Source organism: Silene latifolia, chromosome 2 (assembly GCF_048544455.1).
Source record: "Silene latifolia isolate original U9 population chromosome 2, ASM4854445v1, whole genome shotgun sequence".
NCBI lineage: Eukaryota > Viridiplantae > Streptophyta > Magnoliopsida > Caryophyllales > Caryophyllaceae > Silene > Silene latifolia.
The window spans coordinates 25,630,788-25,657,224 of NC_133527.1; the positions used below are offsets into that span (position 1 = coordinate 25,630,788).

Consider the following 26,437-nt stretch of genomic DNA (forward strand, 5'->3'; position numbering starts at 1 on the left):
CTATTTCTACTTGTGGAGCTAAGTATTTTCTTACTCTTGTGGATGATTGTTCTCGTTCCGTATGGGTATATTTATTACTTGCTAAGACGGAGGTTACCACTATGTTCATGCATTTTTTTTATCCATGGTTCGTACACAATTCTCGAAACAGGTCAAGGTGGTTCGTAGTGACAATGGGAATGAATTTAATCACATGGCTACTTATTTTTTGGAGCAGGGGATTCAATTCCAAACATCTTGCGTCGGCACACCCCAACAAAATGGGCGTGTTGAACGTAAACATCGGCATATACTCAATGTTGCCCGAGCCTTACTGTTTCAAGGTAACCTTCCTAAGCAATTTTGGGGTGAATGCGTTCTCACTTCGGCATATTTGATCAATCGTACACCATCTAAAATTCTTGGCAATAAAACCCCATATGAAATTCTCTTCGGCATTCCTCCATCATACCATAATTTACGGGTCTTTGGGTGCATTTGTTTCGTACATAATCAAAAAACTCAAGGCGATAAATTTGAACATCGGAGTCGGAAATGTATCTTTATTGGTTATCCACATAATCAAAAAGGTTGGAAGGTTTATGATATAGAAACAGGCAAAATTACTGTGTCTCGTGATGTTCAATTTTACGAAGACTTATTTCATTTTCCTGCTCCGGAAAATACTTTATCTTCCACTGAATCACCTTCCTTTGTTGTTGCAGATGAGCCACCCATACTTGACCTTGTTGTACCCGACAATCCCGAACCTACCGAGCCCATTCTTGGGTCAGCCACGGGTCCTACACCAGGTGAGGAGTTGTTGGATACGGCTACTACCCCGGATCATCCTACTGCCACGATCCCTTCGCCTGTTCCGGATGTTGGTCGAGGACACCGTATTAAATTTCCGAATTCTCGTTTGCAAGGTTACGTCCTTGATTCAATAAACAGTCCATCTCCTCCCGACTCACCGGAATCTCCTTCATCTCCCTCAGGTACGCCATATACTCTAGCTAATTATGTTACTTGTCAAAAAAATTTCCCTCGACATATTAATTTTTTGGCTGCTATAACCACGGGGGTCGAGCCCGCTTCTTTTAAAATTGCTTTGCAAGATGACGGGTGGTGTCGGGATATGCAAGATGAAATCGATGCCCTTGAATAAAATGGTACTTGGGAATTAGCTACTTTACCTCCTGATAAAAAAGCTTTGGGGTGTCGTTGGGTTTATAAGATCAAATATAAATCCGACGGTTCCGTTGAAAGATTGAAGGCACGACTTGTTTTCGGAAATCACCAAGTTGAGGGCCTTGATTATGGAGAAACTTTTGCTCCTATTGTAAAGATGGTCACCGTCCGAACTTTTCTCGCCGTTGCCGCTGTTAAAAAATGGGAGCTGCATCAAATGGATGTGCATAACGCATTCTTACACGGTGATTTAAATGAAGAAGTCTATATGAAACTCCCTCCGGGTTTTAGTCGAGGTCATGATGGGAAGGTATGCCGCCTTAAAAAATCTTTATACAGTCTTCGTCAGGCACCCCGGTGTTGGTTCGCAAAACTCGCAGGGGCCCTGCGCCAATATGGTTTCCGCCAGTCTTACTCGGATTACTCCTTATTCTCTTACTCCCTTCACACGACTTGTGTTCATGTTTTAATTTATGTGGACGGTCTTGTTATTGCGGGTAACGACACCTCTGCTATTTCTTCTTTCAAAGAATATTTGAGTCGTTGTTTCAAAATGAAGGATTTGGGGACCTTGAAATATTTTCTCGGTCTCGAGGTGGCGCGTAGTAAGGACGGTATTTTCCTTAATCAACGCAAGTATATACTGGATATTCTTACTGAGACCGGGTTATTAGGGGCAAAACCGACTTCCACTCCCATGCTCCTCGATCACAAGCTTAGTGTCTCGGCCAGTCCCTTGTTAAGCGAGCCGGAGCGTTATCGACGATTGGTTGGCCGGCTGGTTTATTTAGCTGTTACACGGCCAGACCTATCATTCTCTGTCCATATTCTTTCTCAATATCTTCAGCAGCCTCGTGAAGCTCACATGGAGGCTGCATTGCGTGTGGTTCGCTACCTTAAAGGGAGTCCGGGCCAAGGCATATTGCTTAGTTCGACCAGTCCTCTTACCATCACGGGTTGGTGTGATTCGGACTATGGCGCATGCCCGTTAACCCGAAGATCTGTCACGGGCTGGTTTGTTTTTCTTGGCGACTCTCCCGTCTCTTGGAAGACTAAGAAACAGCACACGGTCTCTCTATCTTCGTCTGAAGCAGAATATCGCTCCATGGCCGCTATCGTGTGCGAATTAAAGTGGTTGAAAGGCTTGTTAGCTTGCTTGGATGTTCACATCTCGTTTCCTATGCAATTGTTTTGTGATAATCAATCCGCGATACATTTGTCTCAAAATCCGGTCTTCCATGAGTGTACTAAACATATTGAAATTGACTGTCATTTTGTTCGGGATGCTATCACGGAAGGCCTTGTTAAGCCAGCTTATGTTCCTACAAACGAGCAAGTCGCTGATATCTTTACCAAACCCTTGGGTGTTCGACAATTCCACTACTTACTTCGCAAACTGGGCATTATTGATCCCCCATGCTCCATTTTGAGGGGGGGTGTTAGACGGATATTGTGATCGATATGATCACAATATTTTCCTCACTGATATTGCCTATTCTTATGGTAACAATATTATCTTATGATAATTTAGTTCCTTATTTATAGTAATTTGTTACCTCCTTTGTAATATTTATAGGCTAAGAAGTGGAATGAATACGAAACACGATTTCTACCCTATTCCTTTCTCTTATGCGTCTCTGCTTCTAAATACTAACACAACTCGATGATTTTCCGAATGCGTCGACTTATTGTCAGGAACTTAAGACTCTTGCAGATCGTCTCTCCAACGTCGATGCGCCCGTCTCGAATCAGCGCATCGTCCTTCAACTTATTGGGGCCCTCAATGAAAGTTATGAATGCGTCGCTTCAATCATTCAATAAAGCGATCCATTACCTTCTTTCTATGAAGCCCCCTCTCGCCTGATTCTCGAGGAAACTTGGAAAGGACGATTGGCAAATCAAAATTCTCAGGCTGCCGGGTCTGCTCTTCTCTCCACAAAATCCAGGAACTGGCTCTCGTGGTGCATCCAACAACAATAAGGCGGCTAAGAATAATAACGGTGGTCGTCTTCGCAATAGGAATAGAGGAAAAGGTGGAGGATAGAACCAAGGAAATGGATCGTCTTTGTCTCAGGCGTCTTCTGATTCTCAAACTAATGCGAACTCAACGACAATATCCTAAAATAAAACAACTACTGTTGCTCTTGCTAATCCATGTTGCTATGGGACTTATTTCGGGAGATGGTTCCAACCCCATGTTTGCCTCGTGTGGCTCCCGTCACAAGGGGATGTGCACATTAATGATTTGGGTGCGCTCGTTGCGATGAGCGGGGCTTAGGTGGGCAAGGTAGCGGTCCCCCACTGGCAGTTACCTGTTGCGACTGGTAACCTGGCAGGGCTACACATTTAAGTGTGTAGTCGGTTACTGGTTACTAATGGAGTTTGAAGGATGGCATTACAATTGAATTGGATTGTACTGTTTGTGTTTGTGTATTGATTGTATTCTCTTATCTTGTTTATGTAGTTGACTAATCCTGTTTATTGTTTTCAAAACTGTGGTGATCCATTCAGGGATAGTGAGCAATTGGTTTTGCAGGTATTGGATGTTGATGTTGCTTGCGGGATATGGAGGGGATCGAGTCATCACGTTGTCTAGCTAGTTGTCGCTGTCACTTAAGCTTAGTTATTCTTTTTAGTACTTTCAGAGTTGTATATCTTTTGTCATGTTGTATAAACTTTAAGGATACATTTAATGAACGTTCTGTTATGGTCTTTTTGATATGCTTACCTCGGGCAACCGAGATGGTAACACCCTTACTTATTGGGGAATGTCTTGTTAAGGCTCCTTGTTAAGTAGGGGTGCTACACTCACTTCCTTTACCGCCCTTTAATTAGAATGCCTTCTCGTATTCTGTAATCTATATATGTACCTTATCCTATAGTAATCCTAATAACAGAGTACTGAGTACTACGAGTACATTATACTCCCTTCATGTTTACACAATAATAATAAGGTTGTAGTTCATGTTTTTATTTATTCACAATTTCTTTGTTGCTTTTAATAAGATACGATTTTACCAAATGTGATGAGGGTCGAAATGTCGTCTATTCTCTCTAATCAAACACTATTTATATTCTGAACAAACCACTCTTAGTAGAGCGATAAGTAAAGGTCGGATCCCAAGGGACAGGTATTGTATTGACTTATCGGTTGTGAATAGCTATGTCTTTAGTGTCACAATTTGGGTTGAGGTTGAGATTTGCAATCTAAAATACTTAACAAATGCAAAGTAAAAAAATGAAAGTAAATTAAAGCAAGGAAATGGGTTTTGTAAACAATTGATTAAAACACTAGGGTGTCATGGGTTCATAGGGGAATCATGATGAGATCACATAAATAAGTTTCATAGATGCAAGCAATTTATTGTTGTAATGGAATCGAGTTAGTTTATATCTTACAAGTCTTGTTGAAAGGATAAGAGAATCATGCTAGGTTGTCAATCAAACATTTCATCAAGCATAACATGTGCATAAATTGAAACTACAACAAGCAATCATTCATATTAACTTATTAAGTAAAGATCTACCCCATGATTAACTCCCCTAATCCCCTATTAACCCTAGTTTAGGAACTACTCACTCATTATCATGGTGAACATGCTAACAATGGTGTCAATCATCTTAACAAGTCTAAACATGATGAAAGAGTAAAAACAATAAACAAGGATTAAGTAAAGAGTAGAGAAATTTTACCAACTTAGGATGATCAAATAGAAAGTAAAGAATAATAGAAGAAAACTTGATTGATGATGAGAGAGTTGTCAATTCTCCAATAATCCCCAAATAATCTTCAAATTACCCAACTAGATCTAAGAATACTTGAATAATTAAGGAAAGATTAAGATGCAATTAAGATTGAATTGTGTAATTGAATTATATTAATATATAAAAATGACTTGAATAAATCCAAGATAACCTTGATTTATGTTAATGTAACTTGGTACTAATCTCCTATTACAATGGAGTATTTATGCTAAGTACAAGTATTAGGTTAACTAAGGGCTTAAATGACGATTAAGCCCCTTAAATTAGTTTAACATCTTGCGAGTCCCGCTTGGAGACGCACGATCTCCCTTTGATGGACGCCCATGCTGTAACGAAAGACGCCCGTCCTGCTCAAGGGAGGCTCGGGCTAAGCTTGGGGACGTCCGTCCTTTCCTTTGGGACGCCCGAACTGCATTTGGGACACTCGTCTCAAAGGGAAGTTTTGCTTCTTCTTCGCTTGGCTGCCTCGTAATCCGTGGGGATTATTGAGGAGTCGCGGGAGTCCTTCATCATTGCTCATATAATTGTTTTATTGACTTAGGCCTTTAGTATTGGCCTCCTCTTTGTTGCTTGGTCGTTAGATGTGATCCATTTAGCTCCGTTTTGCTCCATATACGCAAGGCTAGCATTCCTCTCCTACCAAGGACACAAAACCTCATAGAATATGCAAAATAGGAAGCTAAAGATTATAAACGACCCTAATGCATGCTAGAAAGCATAGGAATAGGGCTAGTTAAGGGACTAAATGTGCGTAAATACGAGTCACATCAAATATCCCCAAACCGAACCTTTGCTCGTCCCGAGTAAAGAGGTGACTATTACTATAACCTTTATTTATAATATAGCCGATGTGAGATAATTAGCGGGTCTCACTCCGCCTCTTCAACTCACAATAAGACATCTATGAGGTAAGATGCCTTCTTAGAAGGCAAGGTGGTGCTTGCCAAAATGGCGATGCATCCAAGCATTAAGCACACAAAAACAAGTAAAAGGATGCATCTACAAAAGAATAGCCACTTTCCTCATCTAAGTGGCGGAAATCATCTACAAGGGAAGAAATTTAAGGGTACACATTCCACCATAGATATTGTTTCTCCTAGTTACTAAGTCCAAGAGGATACAAACAAGTCACCTCCAAGTTGTGTTAAACTAGGCTACTTTCGTCCACAATTGCTAAATTTTTTCGTCAAGGACGATCGGATGGGGGTGGTAGGATGATCCTTATGATGTTAGTGGAATATGACATGACAAATCTCAGATTCTCTACAAGTGTAGAGGCCAAGGATCGTCCCAAGCTCAACAAGGTGGCATAACAAAAAGGATTTTTGGGAATGAAGTGCTCAAGTCAATTGAAACAAAAGTAGTGGGTTTGACTAACATTCAAAACTTGGCCTCATTTCAACTTCCGCATTTCACATTTCAAAACTTTGAGAAAGGGTTTGTCTCTCATTTGCTAGTGTACTTTGCTTTTGACAATCGCTTATTAGGCAATTGGTTAACCTCTAGACAATAGCTCTTGGGGTAATAATCACTTTGTCTTTGGGCGGCCGACTTCACAACCGTGTGGAGGCCCAATTCAATGGATCCCTCACCAAAGAACATTGAAGTGGTACGCCTCCATCAAATTTCTCGACATTTCAGCAATTCAAAATATTTTGAGGTTTCTTTGACAATAAAAACGATTCCACATCACAAAAACTTTTTAAATGAGCACTTCAAACTTATTAATGAAAATTATTTTTGGGTTGCCAAACCACCAAGTCAATCAAGGTCCCCTAGATAAGTTGATCAAGTCCATATCACATCATAAGGTTGGATAAGTGACACACATGCAAACCCTTGACTAGGCCTTAGACCATGGGACAAAAAATACTAGTATGACACATCCTAGGGTGTCTTGAGAGTATTCTAGCAAACAAAGTCTCAAGGAGAAAACTTATCTACAAGGGCCTTATATAAACTTGTCAAGCTTAACCAAGTGGTGTTAGTCTAGTGGTATCCGGGTTAAACCTTGAAACTTGCAGAAATGCAGGAGTTGAGAGGTCCCGGGTTCGACTACCAGCTGGGGCGATGATCACTTGGCCACTGCAGCTCCCGAAGGGGGTGACATACATGTTCCATGTGGTGGTACGGGAATGCATGGGCCAGAGGAGGATTCAACCCCCTCGTCATCAAAAAAAAAAAACTTGTCAAGCTTCCCAAATAGGCATTTTCACAAAAAAAATCTATCATGCAACTACATGCCATGATGCAACTAACATATATACAACTCTAATGCATATGCTTCAATCAAATAATATGCCATATAAACTAGATGCAAACTCTTAATAACACATAGGTTCATACCACATCAACAAAAAGTAGCCACATTGTGATTAACATATAAGGAGGAAGGAGATTTGGAAAGATCATACCATGCGATCTTCTATATCCTTCATGCCTCGAATGTGGCGTAGTCTTCCCAATGTGATAAGAGTAACAAACAAACAAATATATACAATTCTATACTACAAAGAAAAAACATGTTTTTAGAATTTTTAAATTTTTCAAATTTTTATCATTTTTGAACTAAGGGTTAGATGTTAGAATTTTCCATCCCCACACTAGTACGGACATTGTCCTCAATGGACAAAATGATAGGAAATTATGCAAATGCAAATGCAAATGCATGATACTATATGAAATGCATGAATTCTATACTAAATACATACTACATCATAAATATATACATATGATGCAAACTAAACTATACTCTATGACGCATGCTTTCGATTAAGTTGAGAGCTAATTTAAATTAACTCGAGTTGCCTATGAATGAACTTCCCCAAACCAAACAAAATACTATTTCTAGTGCAAAAATTGGGAAGTTTATTCACAAGGGAAGCAATGCAATGCATAAAAAGTGACTTGTCATTTTGGATTCTTTATGGTGGGAGCTAAAAAGATAGTCACCTCAATGTTGTCAAGGTGTGAGTCCTTTTATGTTGCTAGGACTCAAAAACTCTTGGCCATCAAAGAGTCCAAAATGACTCTCTAAGTGCTCTAAACTAGATGTTATACAAGTTATGTAAGTTATGCAATCATGAGATAAAAAAAAACAAAGCAAAAGGAGGGGTAGGAGACACACAATGGTTGGTTGAGATGCTAATGTAAGCCATCAACCCCTTAGTTGGTCGTCTTCCTTCATGCTTTGTCCAACCATCAACTATCACCCATGTTGATATCATCATCATCACCATCATCATCATCATCATCCATGGACCCGGAGGCATCATAATCATCTTCTTCACTTGAACTTTACTTATTGTCGTCATGGCTTGATTCACTACCTTCCTCATTCTCATCATTCTCATCATCAACGTTATCCTCACTCCGAGCAACCCGGACATCCCTTTATTCATCTTGAGAAGCTTGAGGAAAGAACACCTTCTTATCTACCCAATCCGGCAAAGGACTCTTAGTCAAAAAGTCCTTGCCTAGCAAGATGATAAAGTGGTGGATATTGGGCATAATAGGCATTCACCCGATCCTTGTAAGCTTCTCTATGGATATGATTCATTAACTTGGTCAAATAATCATTGCCTTCCACAACATTTGGGTCATTTGCCCCAATTCTTATACCATGCACTCAAGAGTATGGTGCATGGTACTCCCATAATTTTTTTTTTAATTGTAATCTATAGTGGGTAGTTATTAAAAGGTGCATATATATTTAAAATGACTTTATTTTTAATCTAACTACCAATTTTAAAAAACAAAAAATCACTAATGTTCATAATATTGTTTACTCAATAAAAAAAAGATCATATTTGCTATATTTTGAAACTCGTTTATAATATTTAAATATATATTCACAAAATTTAAGTGACATATTCACATGTTAAATTGTGTGAATATGTATATTTTGTTAAATGAATATCTGTGAGTAACTCGATAAAATGTTTGTTGTTCTTATGAACAAGTAATTTGTGAACATGTCTGTTATATTGTTTGAATATCTATATTAGTTGTGTGAGTATGTGAGTTTTACTTTGTGAATATAATTTTTAATCTATGTGAATATGCTAATTATGTAATATGAATATCTGATGAGTATGTTAATTACGTGATGTGAATATCTCATTGTTATGAATATGTCAATTATGTGATGTGAATATGTGAGTAAAATTAAAATAAACACCAAAATATATCAAAAGTGATCTCTATTTATAGAGGAACGAAAATTATAAATTGTAGTACTAATTTTTATATTTTTCAAATGTATCAAATTTAAATTTTAAAAATTTTAAATTTTAATTTTATAGTTTTCCAATAACTAAATGATGAGACTATCCTACTCCCTACTCATGGGAGTAGGATATAATTTGCCGTTGTTATGCTCTTCAATAGCTCTAAAGGAAATATTGGTTTTCACACATTCTCTTCTGAGACAGTTGTAATACGTGTAATCATCAACAAAAAAGTGATTAAATAATGACCACTTTAGTGACTAAAAAATTACCATTTTCTTCAAAGTGGTTAATTATTACCCAAAACTCCAAAAGTAATCACTTTGTTGAAAAAAAAAAAACGAAAAAACTGTAGAGTACAAAAGAGTTACAGATTAGTTTTAAATTTTAATCATCACACTCACCCTCGCCAACAGTTGAGTACACCGGTCACTGCACTCCCTCTACGCTGCCAGTCCCATCCACGACGAGCGCCATCTGCACAACAACTTTCACCGCCATTGCTTCCGCATACTCTTAAGTATTTCTTTTTTCTTCAATCTTATTATTCCCTTAATTAATCTTTTATAGTTTTTGCTTATTTTGATTTTCTGGGTTTGGTTTATTTGCAATTTAGTGTCAAGATTATTCCAATTTTTACAATCTATGTGCTCTACTTCCGAAATTAGGTTACGTCAATTTTTGTTTACACTTTAAAACGGGTTTTCGAACGCGTGTTCTTGAGAATCAAATTTGAAAATACTCTCATGATTATGTCAGAAAGGAGAATGTTTTCTGATTTAGATTATTAATAATGTATATGCCCTTAGAGCGCGACGTTGGAAAATCCGTTTTAAATACGTGTCTGATTACATTAATGTATCATTTCTGGTTTAAATATGCATATGTTTACATTACACGGTTAGAGAAGTCTTTGTGATATGGATGTTGAATCTTTTGAATGATGTAGATTAGCATATTATCTTTAACCTCTCAATTAGGCTTGAGCTTCTTGCATCATAGTCGAGACTTCAGAGTATCCTGCATTATGCTGTATAGTGTTAATTAGATATTTAGATGTCTTTAATGTAGGCAATATAAAGGACGCGAATTATGTGATTTTTGTGTAAACGGTTTAGCCTAATGCAGCGGTATAACTAGTGAATGCATATGTCTTTCATTGGGGTTCTCCATGAGTTATCATGAGATGCAATATGGAAAACTCAGGGTGTGTTGCTTATCAGGCTTTAGTGGATTCCCCGTCCCTGTATTGATATTTCTTTGGCGATGATTAGGCTACCTAGATATTTGTTAGCAACTGCTCATGATGGGATTTTATGTGTTAGATATTCCCTTGTGGTTATATATTTACAATCCTGAATACATCAGATGGGTAGAGTTGGGATGTGCTTGTGCTTCTTAAGGGCTTGTTTGGATGAAGGGTTTTGAAGGGAAAGGGAGGGGAAGGGAGGCCGGGATACAAAATCCCTTGTTTGGATGACAAATGGGATAGGAGGGAAATGGAGGGGGAAGGATTTGGATGGATCCATTTCCTCTACTACATGGCATTAAGGCTAATCAAAATCCCCCCAACAAAATTCGAGATTTGGAAGGAAAACTCCCTTTCTCAATGGAGTATGGTTGTTTGGATACAATTTCGCTCCAAATCTTTCCTATGTTGGAGGAATTTTTGTTTGCCTTGGAAAGGGATAATGGATCCCTAGCTCCATTTCCCTCCATCTTCATTTGCTAACTAAACAAGAGGTTTTATACTCTCCCTCTCCTTCTTTTCCGTCCAAATCGCTCAATCTACAAGCCCTAAAAGTTGACACGCAGCTCCTCATGTGTCAATTGTTGAGCCCAAAAGTAATCAATTTTTTTTTTCTGGACTTCAAAGTCTTCATTATCGAGACCAAAAGTAATCAGCATGCATGTACTCATTTCCATGAATCCTTGATTAGTTTGAGGTTGGCTGTTGTCTCCTACGATACTCGGACACGTCTGTTGAGTGGCGTATTCCGTATCGATACGATACGATACGGGATACGTATCGGATACGCCAATTACGGACACGATACTGATACGGCAACAACAAAAGGAAACATCTTGATCTTCATCTTAATTTTGATGGAAAAACGACGACTTAACTGTAATATTTTAATATTTATGTGTGGAAACAGTAGCAAACGACGACTAAACTGAGTACTATAACAAGAATTGTACGTATAAAACAAAAAAAAATACAGTATAAAGTATTTTTTTATTTATTTCTCAAATATAATAAAAAAATATATATAAGACGTATCGTATCCGTGTCTAAAAAATAGTCAAGATACTCCTTTGACCGTATTCCCGTATCTATTAAAATTCAAAATCACGTGTCGGATACTCCGATACGTATTGGATACGATACTTCGTATCCGTGTCTGAGTAACATAGGTTGTCTCAAATCTTAATAAAGCATTTATTTTGATTGAATGATAATTAGGTAACCACCTGACAACCATGAAATTCAGGCTTCAAAAGCTTAATCGTTTGAAGGAGGATGTGGGGCGAGATAGAATCAGTGAGTTGTCAGATGACGTTATTATCCACATTCTTTCATTTCTGCCCACTCTTGATGCTGTTAAAACAGTCTTGCTTCGTCGTTTTGGAAACCTTTGGACTTTAGTTCCTACTCTTAGGTTCGACATTTATGAATTCCAAGATAAAATGTATCCGGATGCTAAATGGGAAGACTATGATTTTGGGCGGTTCTACATTTTCATCCGCAGCGTGTTGATGCTTCACCAGAGTCCATCTGTTCAAATTTTTTCTCTTTGTTTAGCATTCCGATCTGAAGATGAAATGTTCAAGGTTGCCGATGATATAAAACTGTGGTTGAATTTTGCGTTAGATAAACAAGCCAAAGAAATCATAGTCCGTCATATATCTCAAGGTTCTGTTGATTTGAATCCAATTCCAGCTAATTTCACTAGTCAATCTCTGGTGATACTTGAACTCAGTTGCTGCAGTATTGAGCCACAAATTCAGGTTGACCTAGGATCTCTAAAGAAGCTATTACTCGATCACGTGAGTTTGACGGAGAAGGCATTCCAACAATTTATATTTGGATGTCCTTCCATGCAAGAACTATCTATCATCGAGCCTAACGGTATGAAGAAAGTGAGTTTTAATGCTCCAAACATTAATAAATTTTCTTTTGTTCTTACGGATGGTTATGATGACAATGATCCTTGGGTGCTTGATTTCCCCAACCTTAAAACTTTGGATTTGTTAATAGATCGAATACCACACATCATTGATGTTTCATCTGTGCAAGTTTTCCACCTCAAAGATATTATGTATGAAATGGAGGAGGAGGATGATGAGGATGATCCTGGGATGTTCAATATATTCTTTCGGAAGTTCCTAGGTGTTAAAATTTTCCAGTTGTCATGTAAAGCTTCTGAGGTAAGCTCTTGTTCTTTAAATAAAGTATAATGCTTCTCGTTTGTTTATGACATTGTTCTTCTTGAGGGGTGAGATCCTTTATCTAGGGAATTAGGGTATGGATAACGTCGCCTGCAAAATGATGTGTCACTCAGTTCTTTCTTTGAAAATGTTTAGTTATTGATACTATTAATGTCCATTTCCTTCCATTTCAGCCTTTTCTCCATAGACTCGATTTAATTGATGATTTGCATCTCTTGGAAACTACATGGAAGAGTTTAGCTCTGGAATTGGTGCTGCTCTGTGACAACTGTCTTTTAGGCATTTATCGACTGATGAGAAGTTTAAAGCACTTAGAAGAACTCATTATATATACAACCGAAGAGACAACTGTCAGCAGTGTATGCAGTACCTCAAGTTTATGTATACATGAGGATTCAGAGGCCAGTTTGTACACGCCTCCTTTTGAGCTTCCTTCTGATTATGTGATGCCAAAACTTAAAACTGTCACTCTACATGGACTCGTCAAACCTTGGAATCGTCAGCTTCAACTAGTTGAGTTCTTGCTCAAAACCGCAATTATCTTGGACAAATTGGTAATCGCACCCTCTAAGCGTGTTTTAACAGAAGGGGAGGAACTGGAATTTGTCAAGCATGTGTCGAGCTTCAAGAGAGCCTCAACAAGTGCCAGGGTATTCTTTGCTTGAATAGTATCGTCGAAATCAGTTGAATGATGAAAACAGGATAATCACTTCTCCATCTTTATATGTTGTGTCTAATTGTAGTATAACAGCTCGAAATCAGTTGATGTCTAATTCTTGTAATCAAGTCTGTTTTGATAATGCGTTACCTTGTTTGGCTGGGTCCTAGTACTATGAGCCATATTGTATTCCACAATACTTCGTATTGAAGACAAGTTTCTTAGACACTTGCTTGACTGTCATAATGGAAAGGATTAATACTTCTGAACTTAGCCCGAGTATTTGTGCAAGTGTTGAAATTGTGGCGAGGATGGGTCTCGTTTGTTCTTAACCTGTGAATTTCCCGACTCTGTTAGATATATGAATATCAGTAACTCTCCTATAGGACCGTCCTATAGCATAGGACGGGTCCAATAGAAGAGACAAGCCCAATAAAACGACGTTATATGAAAACAAAACTTAAAAAGACCAAATAAGCAACCTTTTACTGCAAATCTGCAATCCACCTCCTCACCCACGTACAATTCCAATCAACGCCGACTTCGCGCCGCCTCTGCAGCCCACGTCCTCACCATCCACCTATTCTGCCACCTCTACAATCTTCATCCTCATGAGCTTCGTTGGCGATTGTCATTTTCGTCCCCAATTCACCATGGTTGCGGTCATCGCCACTACTATCCCCTTTCTCTACTTCCACCTACTTCCACCCAACGAACGATTAAAACAAAAAATAAAGAATGTTGATAGCTGCCGTTACCAACGCCAACTACTGGTATGAATTGATCTTAAAAACTCAGATTTTTTAAATTAAATTTCAATACTACCTTAACTTATAGTTTTAAATTGAATACTTGTATTTTTATATTGAGAACTCTTTAATTGTTTTCAAGTGAAAATCCGTAAAGAACCTTGAACTTTAAGCTGAAGTTTTACATTATTTCAAAATCTGCACACAAACCTTGTTATTTAACTAGTTTAAGATTTTACCTTGAAAATTTGAAATATATATTGAAAACTTCAGTTTTTAAGTTATTTATATTTAAATTGTATTTTATTTTTGTAAAATGTGGTTTTTAGTTTGATAACTATCGTTTTTAGCTTGACAACTTAGTGGTTAAATTAAAAATTATGGCTCTGAATGAATATTTTTGGGGGCGGTTACAAGTGCAAAGGTTTGATCATTGGTGGCTTAAGGGTGGAAGCCGCTAAGGAGGAGATCATAGGGAGGAGATGTGGTTGGAATTTGGAGGAGTTGTACCGTTACAGCAAGAGGAGTAATACAATTACAACAACTTTCAACTTGCATTCTATGGTTTTTAAGTTTTTTTGTTTTGGGCTTTATCAAATGGGTTGGTCTTATTGTATAAGACGGTCTCATCTAACAATTTGTGTATGAATATTCAATAAATATCAATAGAAATGGAGCAAAAATCACCCTCCTGAAAGTTGTGTAAATTACGGCAAGTTCTGACCGAGTTTGTTGAATGAGCTTAGCCCAGTAGTGATCAGGACATCAATAGAAAATTTATTTTGCGCCGCCGCCGCCTCCATCCACTCTCTTGCCTCCCACCTGCCGTCACCCTTTCGCCGGAGATGAGGTCTTCCTTTGGCCCATCTCCGGCGATCGCTTATCTTTTCGCCATTCGTCCTTCCCTCACTGACCCCGCGCCGGCGTCTCTCGGTTACCTCAGCTAATCATCGGTTTATTTTTGTTCCGGGGCTGATCATGGGTGTGTGTGGGTGTTGCCAGTGGTGGTTGCTCGGTGCTCCGGCTGTTCCCCGACGATCTCCATTACCTTGCTTTCTTCGGGCTTGCATGCGATTTTGGGTGTGTTACCCGGCCCCTGGGGTTTTGCCCCGCCACCAGTATGGTGGTTCCCTTGGTTTTTGGTTTTTTCAGTCTTTGGGGTTGTGTCTTCCCTTCGGGTTGGGTCTTAGTTCACTGTCGTCCCCGCCCTTTCGTCGCCTTGTCCTGTCACCGTCTCTGTCGTTTCCACCCCAGGGTGATCCCCACACTCCCCCCACCCTTGGGCTGGTTGTCGTTTTCTGTGTTGGTCGATGAGGTTTGGTGGCTCATCCGTTGCCTCTCGGTTGTTTTTATAGGGTGTGTTTTGGGACTGTTTTGGTGATCCCTCCATTCCCCCCACCTTTCGGTCCCTCTTCATTCTCCTTTGTGTCCGTCTGTTTTTTTTTTTTTTGGGTCTAGTTGGTTGTTTGACGGTGGTCCTGGGAGGTGTCTTTTGGTGAATCGGATCTCGTTATAGTGTCTTTGATTCCTTTTGCGTGGTTTAGGTCTCAGTTTCTTTGAGGGGTTGTTGGGGTCGTATGTAAGCCGTTTTAGTGCGGTCGGGTTTGTCTGGGGTTTTCTGGTCATCGTTTGGTGTTTGTGTTTCGTTGGCGGTCGCGGGTTGCCTTTATCTGCCCTGGGTGCTGTGATGATTTCGTTGAGGTCTTGACTGGTGTGGGTCAGTGTTGGTGTTGGAGTCGTTTTGAGATGAGTTTGGGTTGGACTAAGGTGGGTTGGTTGAGGCGTTGGATTGGATGGCTTCGGTGGTCTTTATCTCTTTTCTAATGCTATCGTTATTTTATATGCTTTTGTTTATAATAATAAAATCCTCTGGGTTATGGGTGTCCTGTCCCTTAATCTTAGGGGTGGCTCGTAGTGTCATGGCTTTCTTCCCTAATAGGGTTTTGGTTTCTTCGCACCCGATTTTGAGCTTGGGTGTCCTGTCCCATTGGGTTCGTGGTCGAGTTGGGCAACGCATGTTGTATTTCTTAGGTTGTTGGTCCTACGGTCTAAGGGTTCAATCTCTAAGGTGTAGGAGTTTAATCTCCATCGGGGGCGGACTTCGTCGTCTTGTTCTCCACATTGTCTTTCTACGATCTTTTCGCAAGATCGTAAGTACACCTTACTTTTGTCGCTCCGCGGCTCGTATGTATCGGCGGTATTTGGAGATCTTCCGTGTGTTTGAAGCTCGCTCTATGGCCCGTGGCTCTATCGCTTGCAATTATCATTATACCCTTAATGCTTTTCTAGCTGTTGTTACTGTCTTTTATGTTTATGTAATCCTTAGGATCGGCTTGGTAGCACTAGATTTGATGCTCATGTGTCTGGTGCTACTTAGTCGAATATCTTACACTGTAACCTTTGAAATAATGTAAGGTATTCTTTGCTTGCTGTAAAAAAAAAAAAAAAAAATTGAGACGAATAAGTCACTGGTATTAGGAAATATCAATAGAAATTGACTTGGTGTATCAATTCATCACATATCCTATTGCCTCATTGCTTATCTCAGGTTATCTAATCATTGTCATCGTCGTCTGTAATTGTTTCGATGTTATCTGGCTCTTCGGAATATGGTAGGAAGTTGGACCTGCAGTTTTTCGTGAGAATGATGTCAGGGGATAAAACACTAGTGTTGCAGGCCAATATGGGGGATACTGTGGAGCATCTGCACAGTAAGATACATGTGATCACAGGAATTCCAAAGACGGAGCAGAGGTTGATTTACAGATGGAAAGAACTTCAGTGGTGACAGACTATGAAGGACTGTGGCGTTCACAACAACGCCGGCTTGCAGCTTTTTGGTCGGATACAGAGCACGGATCATACTGAGGCGTGGCGGGTAGTTTCTGATATGGTTCATCTTATTTCCCAAGTGTGTAGGAAATCTACGGATAACTCATCTTTAATTAGCTGTAAAATTGTTAAAGATAAGGCAGATCAGTTCATGGCACTAGCAGTGAATGATAAGTCTGATTGTTATAAGAGTGGAGAGATTGAGATTCCCTTTGTTGATGTTAACATCTTCCCTATCTTGGACCAAGTAGGGCTGTCCATGTGATGAATACAAGATAATCGTGCATGCATAATACCAGGGGCGGCAAATAAATTATCGAGGCCCTGTTCAAAGTATTCGCTGGAGGCCCTCAATTATAACCACTAAAATATTAATCCCTTCGTGCGTTAGAAGTGAACCTTCATTTTGCATGAATTAAAACGCGATAAACTTCGAGAAAAGACAACGAATTCTAAAACATTAAATTGTTTGATTTTAGATATAGCGACCTTGGCCTATGACTAAGTCAGTCGGAGTAAATTTATCAACTATTTAATCAAAAAAATCAAGAGAAAAAACAATGAAATTATGCATATCCCTAACAAATACAAAATCAACAAAGAAATCGAAATAGAGAAATTAACGAAAAATTAATACCGTAAAACCAAAAACAAAAGAAATAAAATTGGAATAAGTTTATATACCGTTCGCCCTGGTCATTTGTTTACCTTTTGTTTTGTCACAAATACAATTGAATAATAGGTTATGTGGATTATCAAATTACCTCTCAAAAAGATTTCTGATTTAAAAAAGTAAACAAATAAATAAGACACTCATAAATAGATTAGGTAAACAAATAACGAGGGAATGGGTATATAGAATTCTTCTACGGAGTAAAAAAAAGTGATGAAAAGTAGAGAAGACAAAATAAATAATCAAGGAGGAAAAGTCAAAATGTGGTAGAATTGGGTTTGGTGAAGGCACATAAATGCGGAAAACAGAGGTGATTGTCATCCATTGTTTTGTGCCTCGATAATTGTAATAGTTATTTTTCTTTACATGTTAATTGGACTCAGAAATTTGTGGCCCTTTTGTCTTATGGGCCCCTGTGCGGCGAACTGAATTACTCTACCAATGGGCCGCCCCTGCATAATACTCTAGCTAATTGATAGTGTAGAATGATATGAAGGCTACGAATACAATAGATTGGCTTATGCCCTGTTCTTTTGGACTTAATTTCAGTTCAGTTCAGTTCAGCTCGATTCAGTTCAGTTCAGTTCAGTTCAGTTCAGTTTAGTTCAGTTCAACTATATTGTTGTTGTTGTTGTTGTTGTTGTTGTTGTTGTTGTCGTCGTTGTCGTCGTCGTCGTCGTCGTCGTCTGGTTCTTTGAAATATATATAAATAGACAGCAGTGTGTAATAACGAAATTTTTAGTTCAGAAATAGGAGTCATGATAAAATAAAAATAAAAATTATTAATGTCAATACATCAAATGCTTGCAATTGTGAAAAATGTTTAGATTCAACGCAAATTACAAAATTTAGTTATTCGGATCATCTACTTCCATATGTTCTTCTTCGTTGTCATTTTGCGACACTCCATCTTCATGCTCTTCGGGATTGTTATCTTTTCAAATAGCTTTAGCTATATCCATTCTCACTTTAGACATAAGGCTCATTCGATCTTTATCATCCAAATTTGTATCTGTTCTCCCAATAACTGCATCATGTTGTACAATTGGGATACCAAGCTTATGCATTCGTATGAAATTATGATGTGTGAAACATGAAACGATAATTGACATCTGATACTTTGGTAACATCTGGGGCATAGTTTTCAGCACCTTCTACCTTTTCTTCAATTGACCAAACGCACATTCAACTTTCATTCTTAATGAAGAATGTCGGTAATTGAAATATTCTAACATTCCTATAGGTGGCCCGTGCTTAAATTCCGGCAAATGGGATCTGACGTTGGGATCTCAAATAGGAGACAAATATCCAATAGTATTAAGATATCCAGAGTCCACCAAATAGTACTTACCTACAAAGTAAAATAAAAATTGCGTGAGAATCGCAAAATAATGAGCTATAAACAAATAAAGAAAATTAGTTAATACTTACCTTCAGGTGGATGAGGAAAAACATATTTGGAGGCAGTTAGAGAATCTCGCCATACTGTAAGATCATGGGCACTCCCTTCCCAACCCACGTTGATAAATGTAAAAATCCTATCAAATGAACAACAACCCAACACATTCCAGGTCTTATGACCATTGCGATTTCGAAATGGTGTACCAATACGATCACTAATAACTGCTTCTATATGCGTTCCATCTATGGCACCAATAGCATCCTAAATAATAGTAGTAATAGAGATGTTAAAACTCAAAGACATAAGGTAGTAAAAAAAATATAAAAAAATAGCTAAATGCACGAGGTACAATATTACCTTGAAATAAGGCCAATAAAGTGAGTTATTTTCTACCTCCGGAGGCACCTCAAGTAGATCGCGGTGTGGTCTAATGATATCATGTGACAATATAACCAAGGCATTCAACACTTTTTTAAAATACACACATATTGTAGATATGGAATGCTTGAATCTATCAGCAACATCACGATAGGAAGAGCCTTTGGCCAATATGTATAAACAAATTCCTATTTGTTCGTCCACTTTTATATACTTACCATCAACTAACAAATTACTTTCAATCATCAAATCTACAAGTTGTAGAAACATTACCCTATCAAGTCGTAGTTGTTCAAAACATGATGTAGCGTTTTCATTCAACAACCTGTGAATGTATTCAGCTCCACTTTCCCCTCTTTCTCTTCTAGGCCGCCTACTTGATGATGTTCGTTGTATACTAGCATCACTTGGTACAAGTGATCTTCGCAATTCTTCTAATGCAATAATTATAGATGCACGTCTAACATTATCCATTCTACACTAGAACAATTAAAACACAATTATATTAAGTTCAATTATTTTGATATTAAAGTTCAAATATCTTAACCGCAAAGTTCAAACATATGAAAATGAAAAGTTCAAACACCTGAAAATGAAAGGTTCAAAAACACAAACTTGAAACTACAAAGTGCTTACTAAAACAAACTAGTAAAGGCGAGTGAATAAGGGATTTACGTCCATCACTCTTAGATAGATCCGCTTTTGATTATCATTTTTAAGGGATATGAATATCTTGACATGTGTTTCATCACTTAAATATCTGACAGCGGAGACAAAGTACGCGTCACCGACTCTTCTGCCACTTTCATTCTAGTCAATTTATCACTAACCATCTCAGTTTTAGAAAGCTGCTTACTTGAAGAACCAATGCCAGTTCCCGACAAAAGTGCGATAACACTAGCAAAACTAGTTTCCCTTCTCTTACGTTCTTCTGGATTAATGGGTTCTTCAACCTTTCGTTTACGTGAGGTTCACACAAAAACTTTTTGGTCAGCTAAAGTTGGTGGAGATTTATGCTCATCATCCAACATGGTTTCTTTAAATTCATCATCACCTGAAACTTCATTGTCTTGAGATGTTTCATCATTAGTAAGATCCTCAATTTGCCTACTCAAGTAAGATGGCCCTTTTGCCATTGCCGGAGAAAAATAACCACCCACCCCATGCGCAAATTTTCCATCAAATGGTTTGCTCATTTCATCAATGTTAGACAATTCTCCTCTGATTATTTTTAGCCCATACTTTCCATTCCACTGTATAAAACAAATTATAACTTAAATTTAGATTTAACTAATAATATAGCAAATTGGAGGTAATTTTAAGATGAGTTAATAATAATTTTACCTCTATGAATGCGTTATATCTCTCCAAAGACTTCTCATCTACAGCAACTTTTTTAGTAATAGGATTGAATGATATGCCAGATAAACCTTGCAATTCCTTCCAACCCTTGTATCTTTCTTTCAAATCTAAATAATGATTTTGCACTTGTTTTCCAGTCACATTATATTCTTTTTGTACATTAAATTTCTTGGCAATGTTTCCCCAATTAAATTTGCTAACTCCTCTGTTTTTCTCCTCATTTAGAATGTTGAGCAAAATTCTTGAATTTTCATCGGACCAAGAAGTTCTTCCCATTACGTTACTTTCAAATAAATCGACACAAATTCATTAAAATATTATCGATACGAAGATTATATATAAAAGGCATGGTTAAGAATGATCAAAAGTAAAAACTACTTTGGTAAAACACATATGACAAACACGTTTAAGATTAAAAAAAAAAAAAAAACAACACACTTTGGCAATTGCATATTTGCACGAACGCACCATCTAATGATTTGCTCAGTCGGGTCCCGGTCCAGTCCGGTCTAAACCCGAGGTAAACCCGAGGTAAACCCGTTGGGGACCGGAGACCGGAAGTTGTAGAAGCTTTATATATTTGGTACGTTAAAGATTGATGCTGTCATGTGTTTTTCACTACCCCACTGGTCCACTAGCCACTACTTTTAGCAACAGTCGTCCAAACTTTATTATACCAATGCTTTATTAAAAATTTGAGCCAATTTCTCCCCATTTTCTAAAGAGAAATAGAGAGGCAAGTTCTTATTAATGGTTCGGATTGGATTTTGGCAACATCTAACGGTTCTCAATTTACGCATAAAAGTAAAGGAAAAATGGGAGCGAAAGGGGTAATTATTATTAAAATAGATTGTGAAAGGCAATGGAGGGAAAGAAAATGGAGAGAATCAAAATCCTAAAATTTTAAAACTCATTCTCGTCTTTTGTACTCTTTTATTCTTTATTACTTGGTCACTTCTCTCCCTTTTTAATATGGAGTACATTCTATCTACACTATTCCATTACTGCAGTACTCCCATCGTCTTCCTTGGCCAACACTTGAAACAACTTAAACAAGTACTCTTCACTTTCTTTTTCGTTTTTTTTAATAATACAAATAGGCTAATAGCAAATCATTATTTTGTTGCTTATGTAATTAGTTTTATATACGAATATTTGTTTAAATAGCTTTTGAAGTTTTCACCTTCGATTTTCTTTGAAAATTTATGAAAATTAGAAAAATTTCTTTCAAAAACTAATTTTAAGATACGAAAATTAACTTTAAAAGTTTTAACCCAATTATTTACAAGATCTAGGACTGGAAATTTTCAAAATCCTTTATCTTTTTTTTTTGGTCCGATGCATATGTTGCTAAGTACACAGAGTACTCAAGAAAATTGTCTTTAGTGCTTTAATGATTGATACCCAACTTAGAAATGAATACATTGGCAAAATAAATTGCAGGGTAATATCAAACACACAAAAGAATTAAAGGGTAATATCAACATTCAAACTCAAAAAGATAAATTTAACAATATAACGAATATGATAGAATCATGTCAGCAAAATTAGAAACAAGTGAGTACCTTGGAGCGATCGGGCGTGTTGCGCCGAGGTAGGAGTTTCTTTGACGAACAAGTTCTATGGCGAAGGGTTGAGGCACATAACGTTTTTATTGTCAAAAATAGTCAATCGTAGGGTTCATGGTAGGGTTTATTATTATTATTATTATAAAAAATTCAATTCGATTCAGTCCATTCATTCGATTCGATTGATTGATTCGATTCAGTCCATTCGATTCGATTCGATTCAGTCCATTAAGTTCGATTCGATTAAGTTGATTCGATTCGAGAGGATTGGTCCAAAAGAACAGGGCCTTATAGTCGTACATGGACGGATGGACCTTAGATTAGAATAAGAGATACACTTATCTTATAAGATTAAAATTATATATAGATACACTTATCTAATAACATTTGAACCATGATTACCTACTTAGATTAAGCTTGGAAATATGATGTTGAACATGACCAGTTAAGAAAAATCCATAACCCGATTACTATTTATCTTCATTGGCTTACCTCAATTAAAGTAATCAATTTTGCCATACCACTAAGATTATTGATGAATATCACTGTATTAATTTCACAAAACCTAGACAAAAATAATTGTAATTATACATGCCTAAAAAATATAACAATTTTTTTTTTTCAGAATGTAGGGAATGATGAGAAGTTGATCAACTGATTCACCATAAAATTATATAGAGTTATTTCCTCCGTCCTGTTCATTTGTTTATTTTTTATATTTTTTGTCCTATATTTTATTAGCGGTAAACAAATCATTAGGACGGAGGGAGTACAAGATCATTGAAGTAAGATTATATCAGTAAAAATAGTTGGAATTAACGATTGATTACCTGGTACTTTGATGTTATATGTCGGTGTATGTCAGAGAGGCAATGAAGCTCAGAGAGAAGATAGAACGTACGATTATTCACTATATAGGGGGTAGGGGTTTCTGGAGGCAAAAAAAAGGCGCAAATAATTGGGGTTTTTGGCGCCAGGTGAAAATAATTGGAGTATTTGGCATTTTGTGAAAAATTGAATGAGAAGTAAAAAATATTTACTTCTACTTTATGGGGTCAATAATCTTAAAAGTAGTTTTTGATATCCCTAATCTATAGTATTTGGCCTAACTTTAACTTTTTATTTTTCAAAAACACTTTTAAAGCTTGGTCAAACACCACCTTAAATGTTGTTCGTTGTACCATATGAATAGCGAATGTTAAACTTTTAGAGCGCTTTTATTATCATCGTTGCCATCACCGCGAATTCTCTCATATCGACCAGTCTGTAACACCCCATACTCCAAGTGCCTTACCAGGACCACTTAGGGCATGGAAGTGCTACAATCTCGGTTACCCGAGGCAATGATAATTATAAGACAATAAAGAAACGCACTTTAAAAGTAAATATAATTTAATTGATTACATGTCTCAAACAAAACTGTTAAATGAAATACAAAGTACTCAAACGGTCCACTGATAAAACTATCAAAGCTACTAGACATCGACTGACACAGCGGAAGACTTCTAACTGCCACGTGATGACTCATCTCAGCTATCCCATGCGCATCACCCATACCTGCTCAATAACTGCTCACCACCCCCGAATGGATCACCGCAGTTTTTAAAACATTTAAACGGGGTCAGTACTAATTACACAAAAACAATGCCACAATGAAACAAGTACACAAACAGTTCAAACAGCTCAACAAAACCCCAGTCTCCATCTCCAATCTCCACACAACTGACTACACACTAAAAGGTGTAGCCCTGCCAGAGTACCCATCGCAACAGGTTACTCCTCGCCGCCAATGGGGGACCGCAGTCGCTCCCACCTAATCCCCGCTCATCTCCATCGAGTGATAAACCCATGTTCATTAATGTGCACATCCCTCCTGTGGCGGGTTCCATAGAAGGCGAATCAAGGGCGTGAAGCCACTCCCGCAAGTGACTCTACTCAGCCAGGGACGCACCCCGAAGAACACAGACAGATACAACAATAGTCAACGACAATAAACAACCGTCACAACACCAACAATTACCAACAACCAATTCCAGTACGATAATTACTCAATAACAATAACAATCACCACACAATCATGTAGCTAATACTGCGTAGGGAAACCCTACCTGAAATAAGCCATCACCAAGATCGTCACAATCAGCTAATCATAATCATTCTTCAACGAAATCACCTCCTATAGACACACAATCATACAATCACAATCTACAACAACAAATCATAAAAACCCCCAATTCCCAAAATTAGGGTTTAAACAAAGTCAACCAAATGCTATACAAATGGTACGTGGATCTTACCCTTGACGTAAGGATCACTATGATGCAAAGAACAACGAAATCCGACCTCTCTAGCTCCGGAATTTGTCAATAATGGGAATGGGGAGAACAACGTAGTTTGCAATATCTTTTTGAGTGTATAAGGTTTATAAAAGTGTTTATGAAAGATAACGGCGTATTATATATACTAATTCGCATTATTAACAAAAACTGTCAAAATATTACCCGATAACCAACTTACTCGATCGAGTAAGTAACATACTCGATCGAGTGCCGCTTACTCGATCGAGTGCCAAGGCTACTCGATCGAGTACCCTACAGACAGAACACTGTTTCGTGTACCAAAACATGCTTACTCGACAGAGTAAGCCCCACTCGATAGAGTTCCCAGAGACTCATAAAACCGTAGTATTACATAGTCGACAAGACCACTCGAGCTCCACCACCGCATCACTACGCATAGATCTCGTGCACAACCACTGTGCATCACCACACACCTTTTTCTTGGTCGTACCTCCACCACTACGCAAAAACAATTATCCTATAAACCCTAAATTCAACAATTATGATTAACAAACCAAAACGTTTTTGGTAATTAAAAAAATTGCAACGAATAATATTAACAATAACCGATAAACAAATAAATTACACTGATTAGTGAATTAAAATACATTGTTGAAGATTTTGAACAATTAAAAGGTAAACATTAGAAGTATGAGTAAATTTGATTAGGATTGAGGTTAGAAGGGTACCAGATGGAAAAATAATGACAAAGTGTATGTAAAAGACTAAAGTTCGTATGTGAAAAAGTAATTCCATACAAAAATTGGTACACCAAGTGTAACCGTGTTTAAATATCTTGTTGATATTTGCATATATTATTAAAAATAATTAACAACAAAAAATAATTCGGAACAAAAATTGAGAGTAAGAACGAAAAAAAAACAATAAACGACCATAATTTTATGATATGTGCCGTTTTCGACCATAACTTACCCGGGCCCGTTCGTGTGGACTACAGAAACAGGCCTTTACTGTTGTATTTTCCACATGAACTGGTCCGCGCTTGTTTATAAACCACATGAATAGACCAGGTCCCAAATATTTTTTTCGTTGCGTTCGTCTAATCGAGAAGCGATCTGGAAAAAAAAAATCCTGGATAACAGACGCCAAGGCAATAAGTTATGGCCGTTTAAAATATTTCGTTTTCAATCATCTTTTTTGGTCATAATTTAAATTGTTATTAATTATTGTTGTTATTATTTAACATTTAATAATATATAAAAAAATCGTTAATTTAAAATTTTTCTTGTTAACTTTGATAGCACGCCTCTTTAATCCCCCTTTAACTAAAAGATTAAGGGGTCATCAAAATTTTCCCGACAAATAAAATACTATATGATTGGTCCTCTCACACTATGGCATATAATTTTATACCATAAATAGGAAATACTAATTTTCAATCTTATTAATGAGAGATTTTGATTCTGTTACCTATATCGAACCAATTAATAAACTATACATCTGAGGTAGTACCTCTTATTGTTTATTTTAGGAAAAATTACAACTTACCACCTATTATATTCATTTTTTTTTACAATTTACCACCTATTATGTTCTACTTTACAAATAACCGCCTAACTTTCAACAAAATCCACATCATTCTCACTTATTTTACATTTTTGTGACGGTTTTGTATAATTATCGAATCGACCTCATTTTATCGTCTTAAGTAAATTTAAAATGACCAATATATCCTTGTTAATTACATACCCTCCCTATTTATTTCACAGCCACCTAAGGAGATTACTGATATACGGATATTATTGAATTACTTGAATATTTCGCGGAATAATTTAACTGGTAATATTTCTGCATCAATTTCTAGCATGCAAAGTATAACTTCTGTCGATTTTTCGTAT

At 37.4% G+C, this 26,437-nt stretch overlaps 1 protein-coding gene across 3 annotated transcripts; it reads left to right on the forward strand.

Moving 5' to 3' along the window:
- Positions 1 to 9,540: 9,540 nt before the first annotated feature.
- On the forward strand, positions 9,541 to 13,548 carry LOC141642495 (F-box/FBD/LRR-repeat protein At4g26340-like). 3 transcript variants are annotated; one of them, XM_074451329.1, is made up of 4 exons: positions 9,578 to 9,684; positions 11,632 to 12,297; positions 12,427 to 12,596; positions 12,791 to 13,548. In XM_074451329.1, the coding sequence occupies exons 2-4, from the start codon at positions 11,649 to 11,651 to the stop codon at positions 13,280 to 13,282; spliced, it is 1,311 nt and encodes a 436-aa protein (XP_074307430.1). In that variant the 5' UTR covers positions 9,578 to 9,684; positions 11,632 to 11,648; the 3' UTR covers positions 13,283 to 13,548. The 3 variants fall into 3 exon arrangements, with proteins under 3 accessions (XP_074307428.1, XP_074307429.1, XP_074307430.1); XM_074451327.1 differs by having other exon boundaries at positions 9,541 to 9,684; positions 11,632 to 12,596; XM_074451328.1 differs by having other exon boundaries at positions 9,554 to 11,117; positions 11,583 to 12,596.
- The last annotated feature ends 12,889 nt before the right edge of the window (positions 13,549 to 26,437 follow it).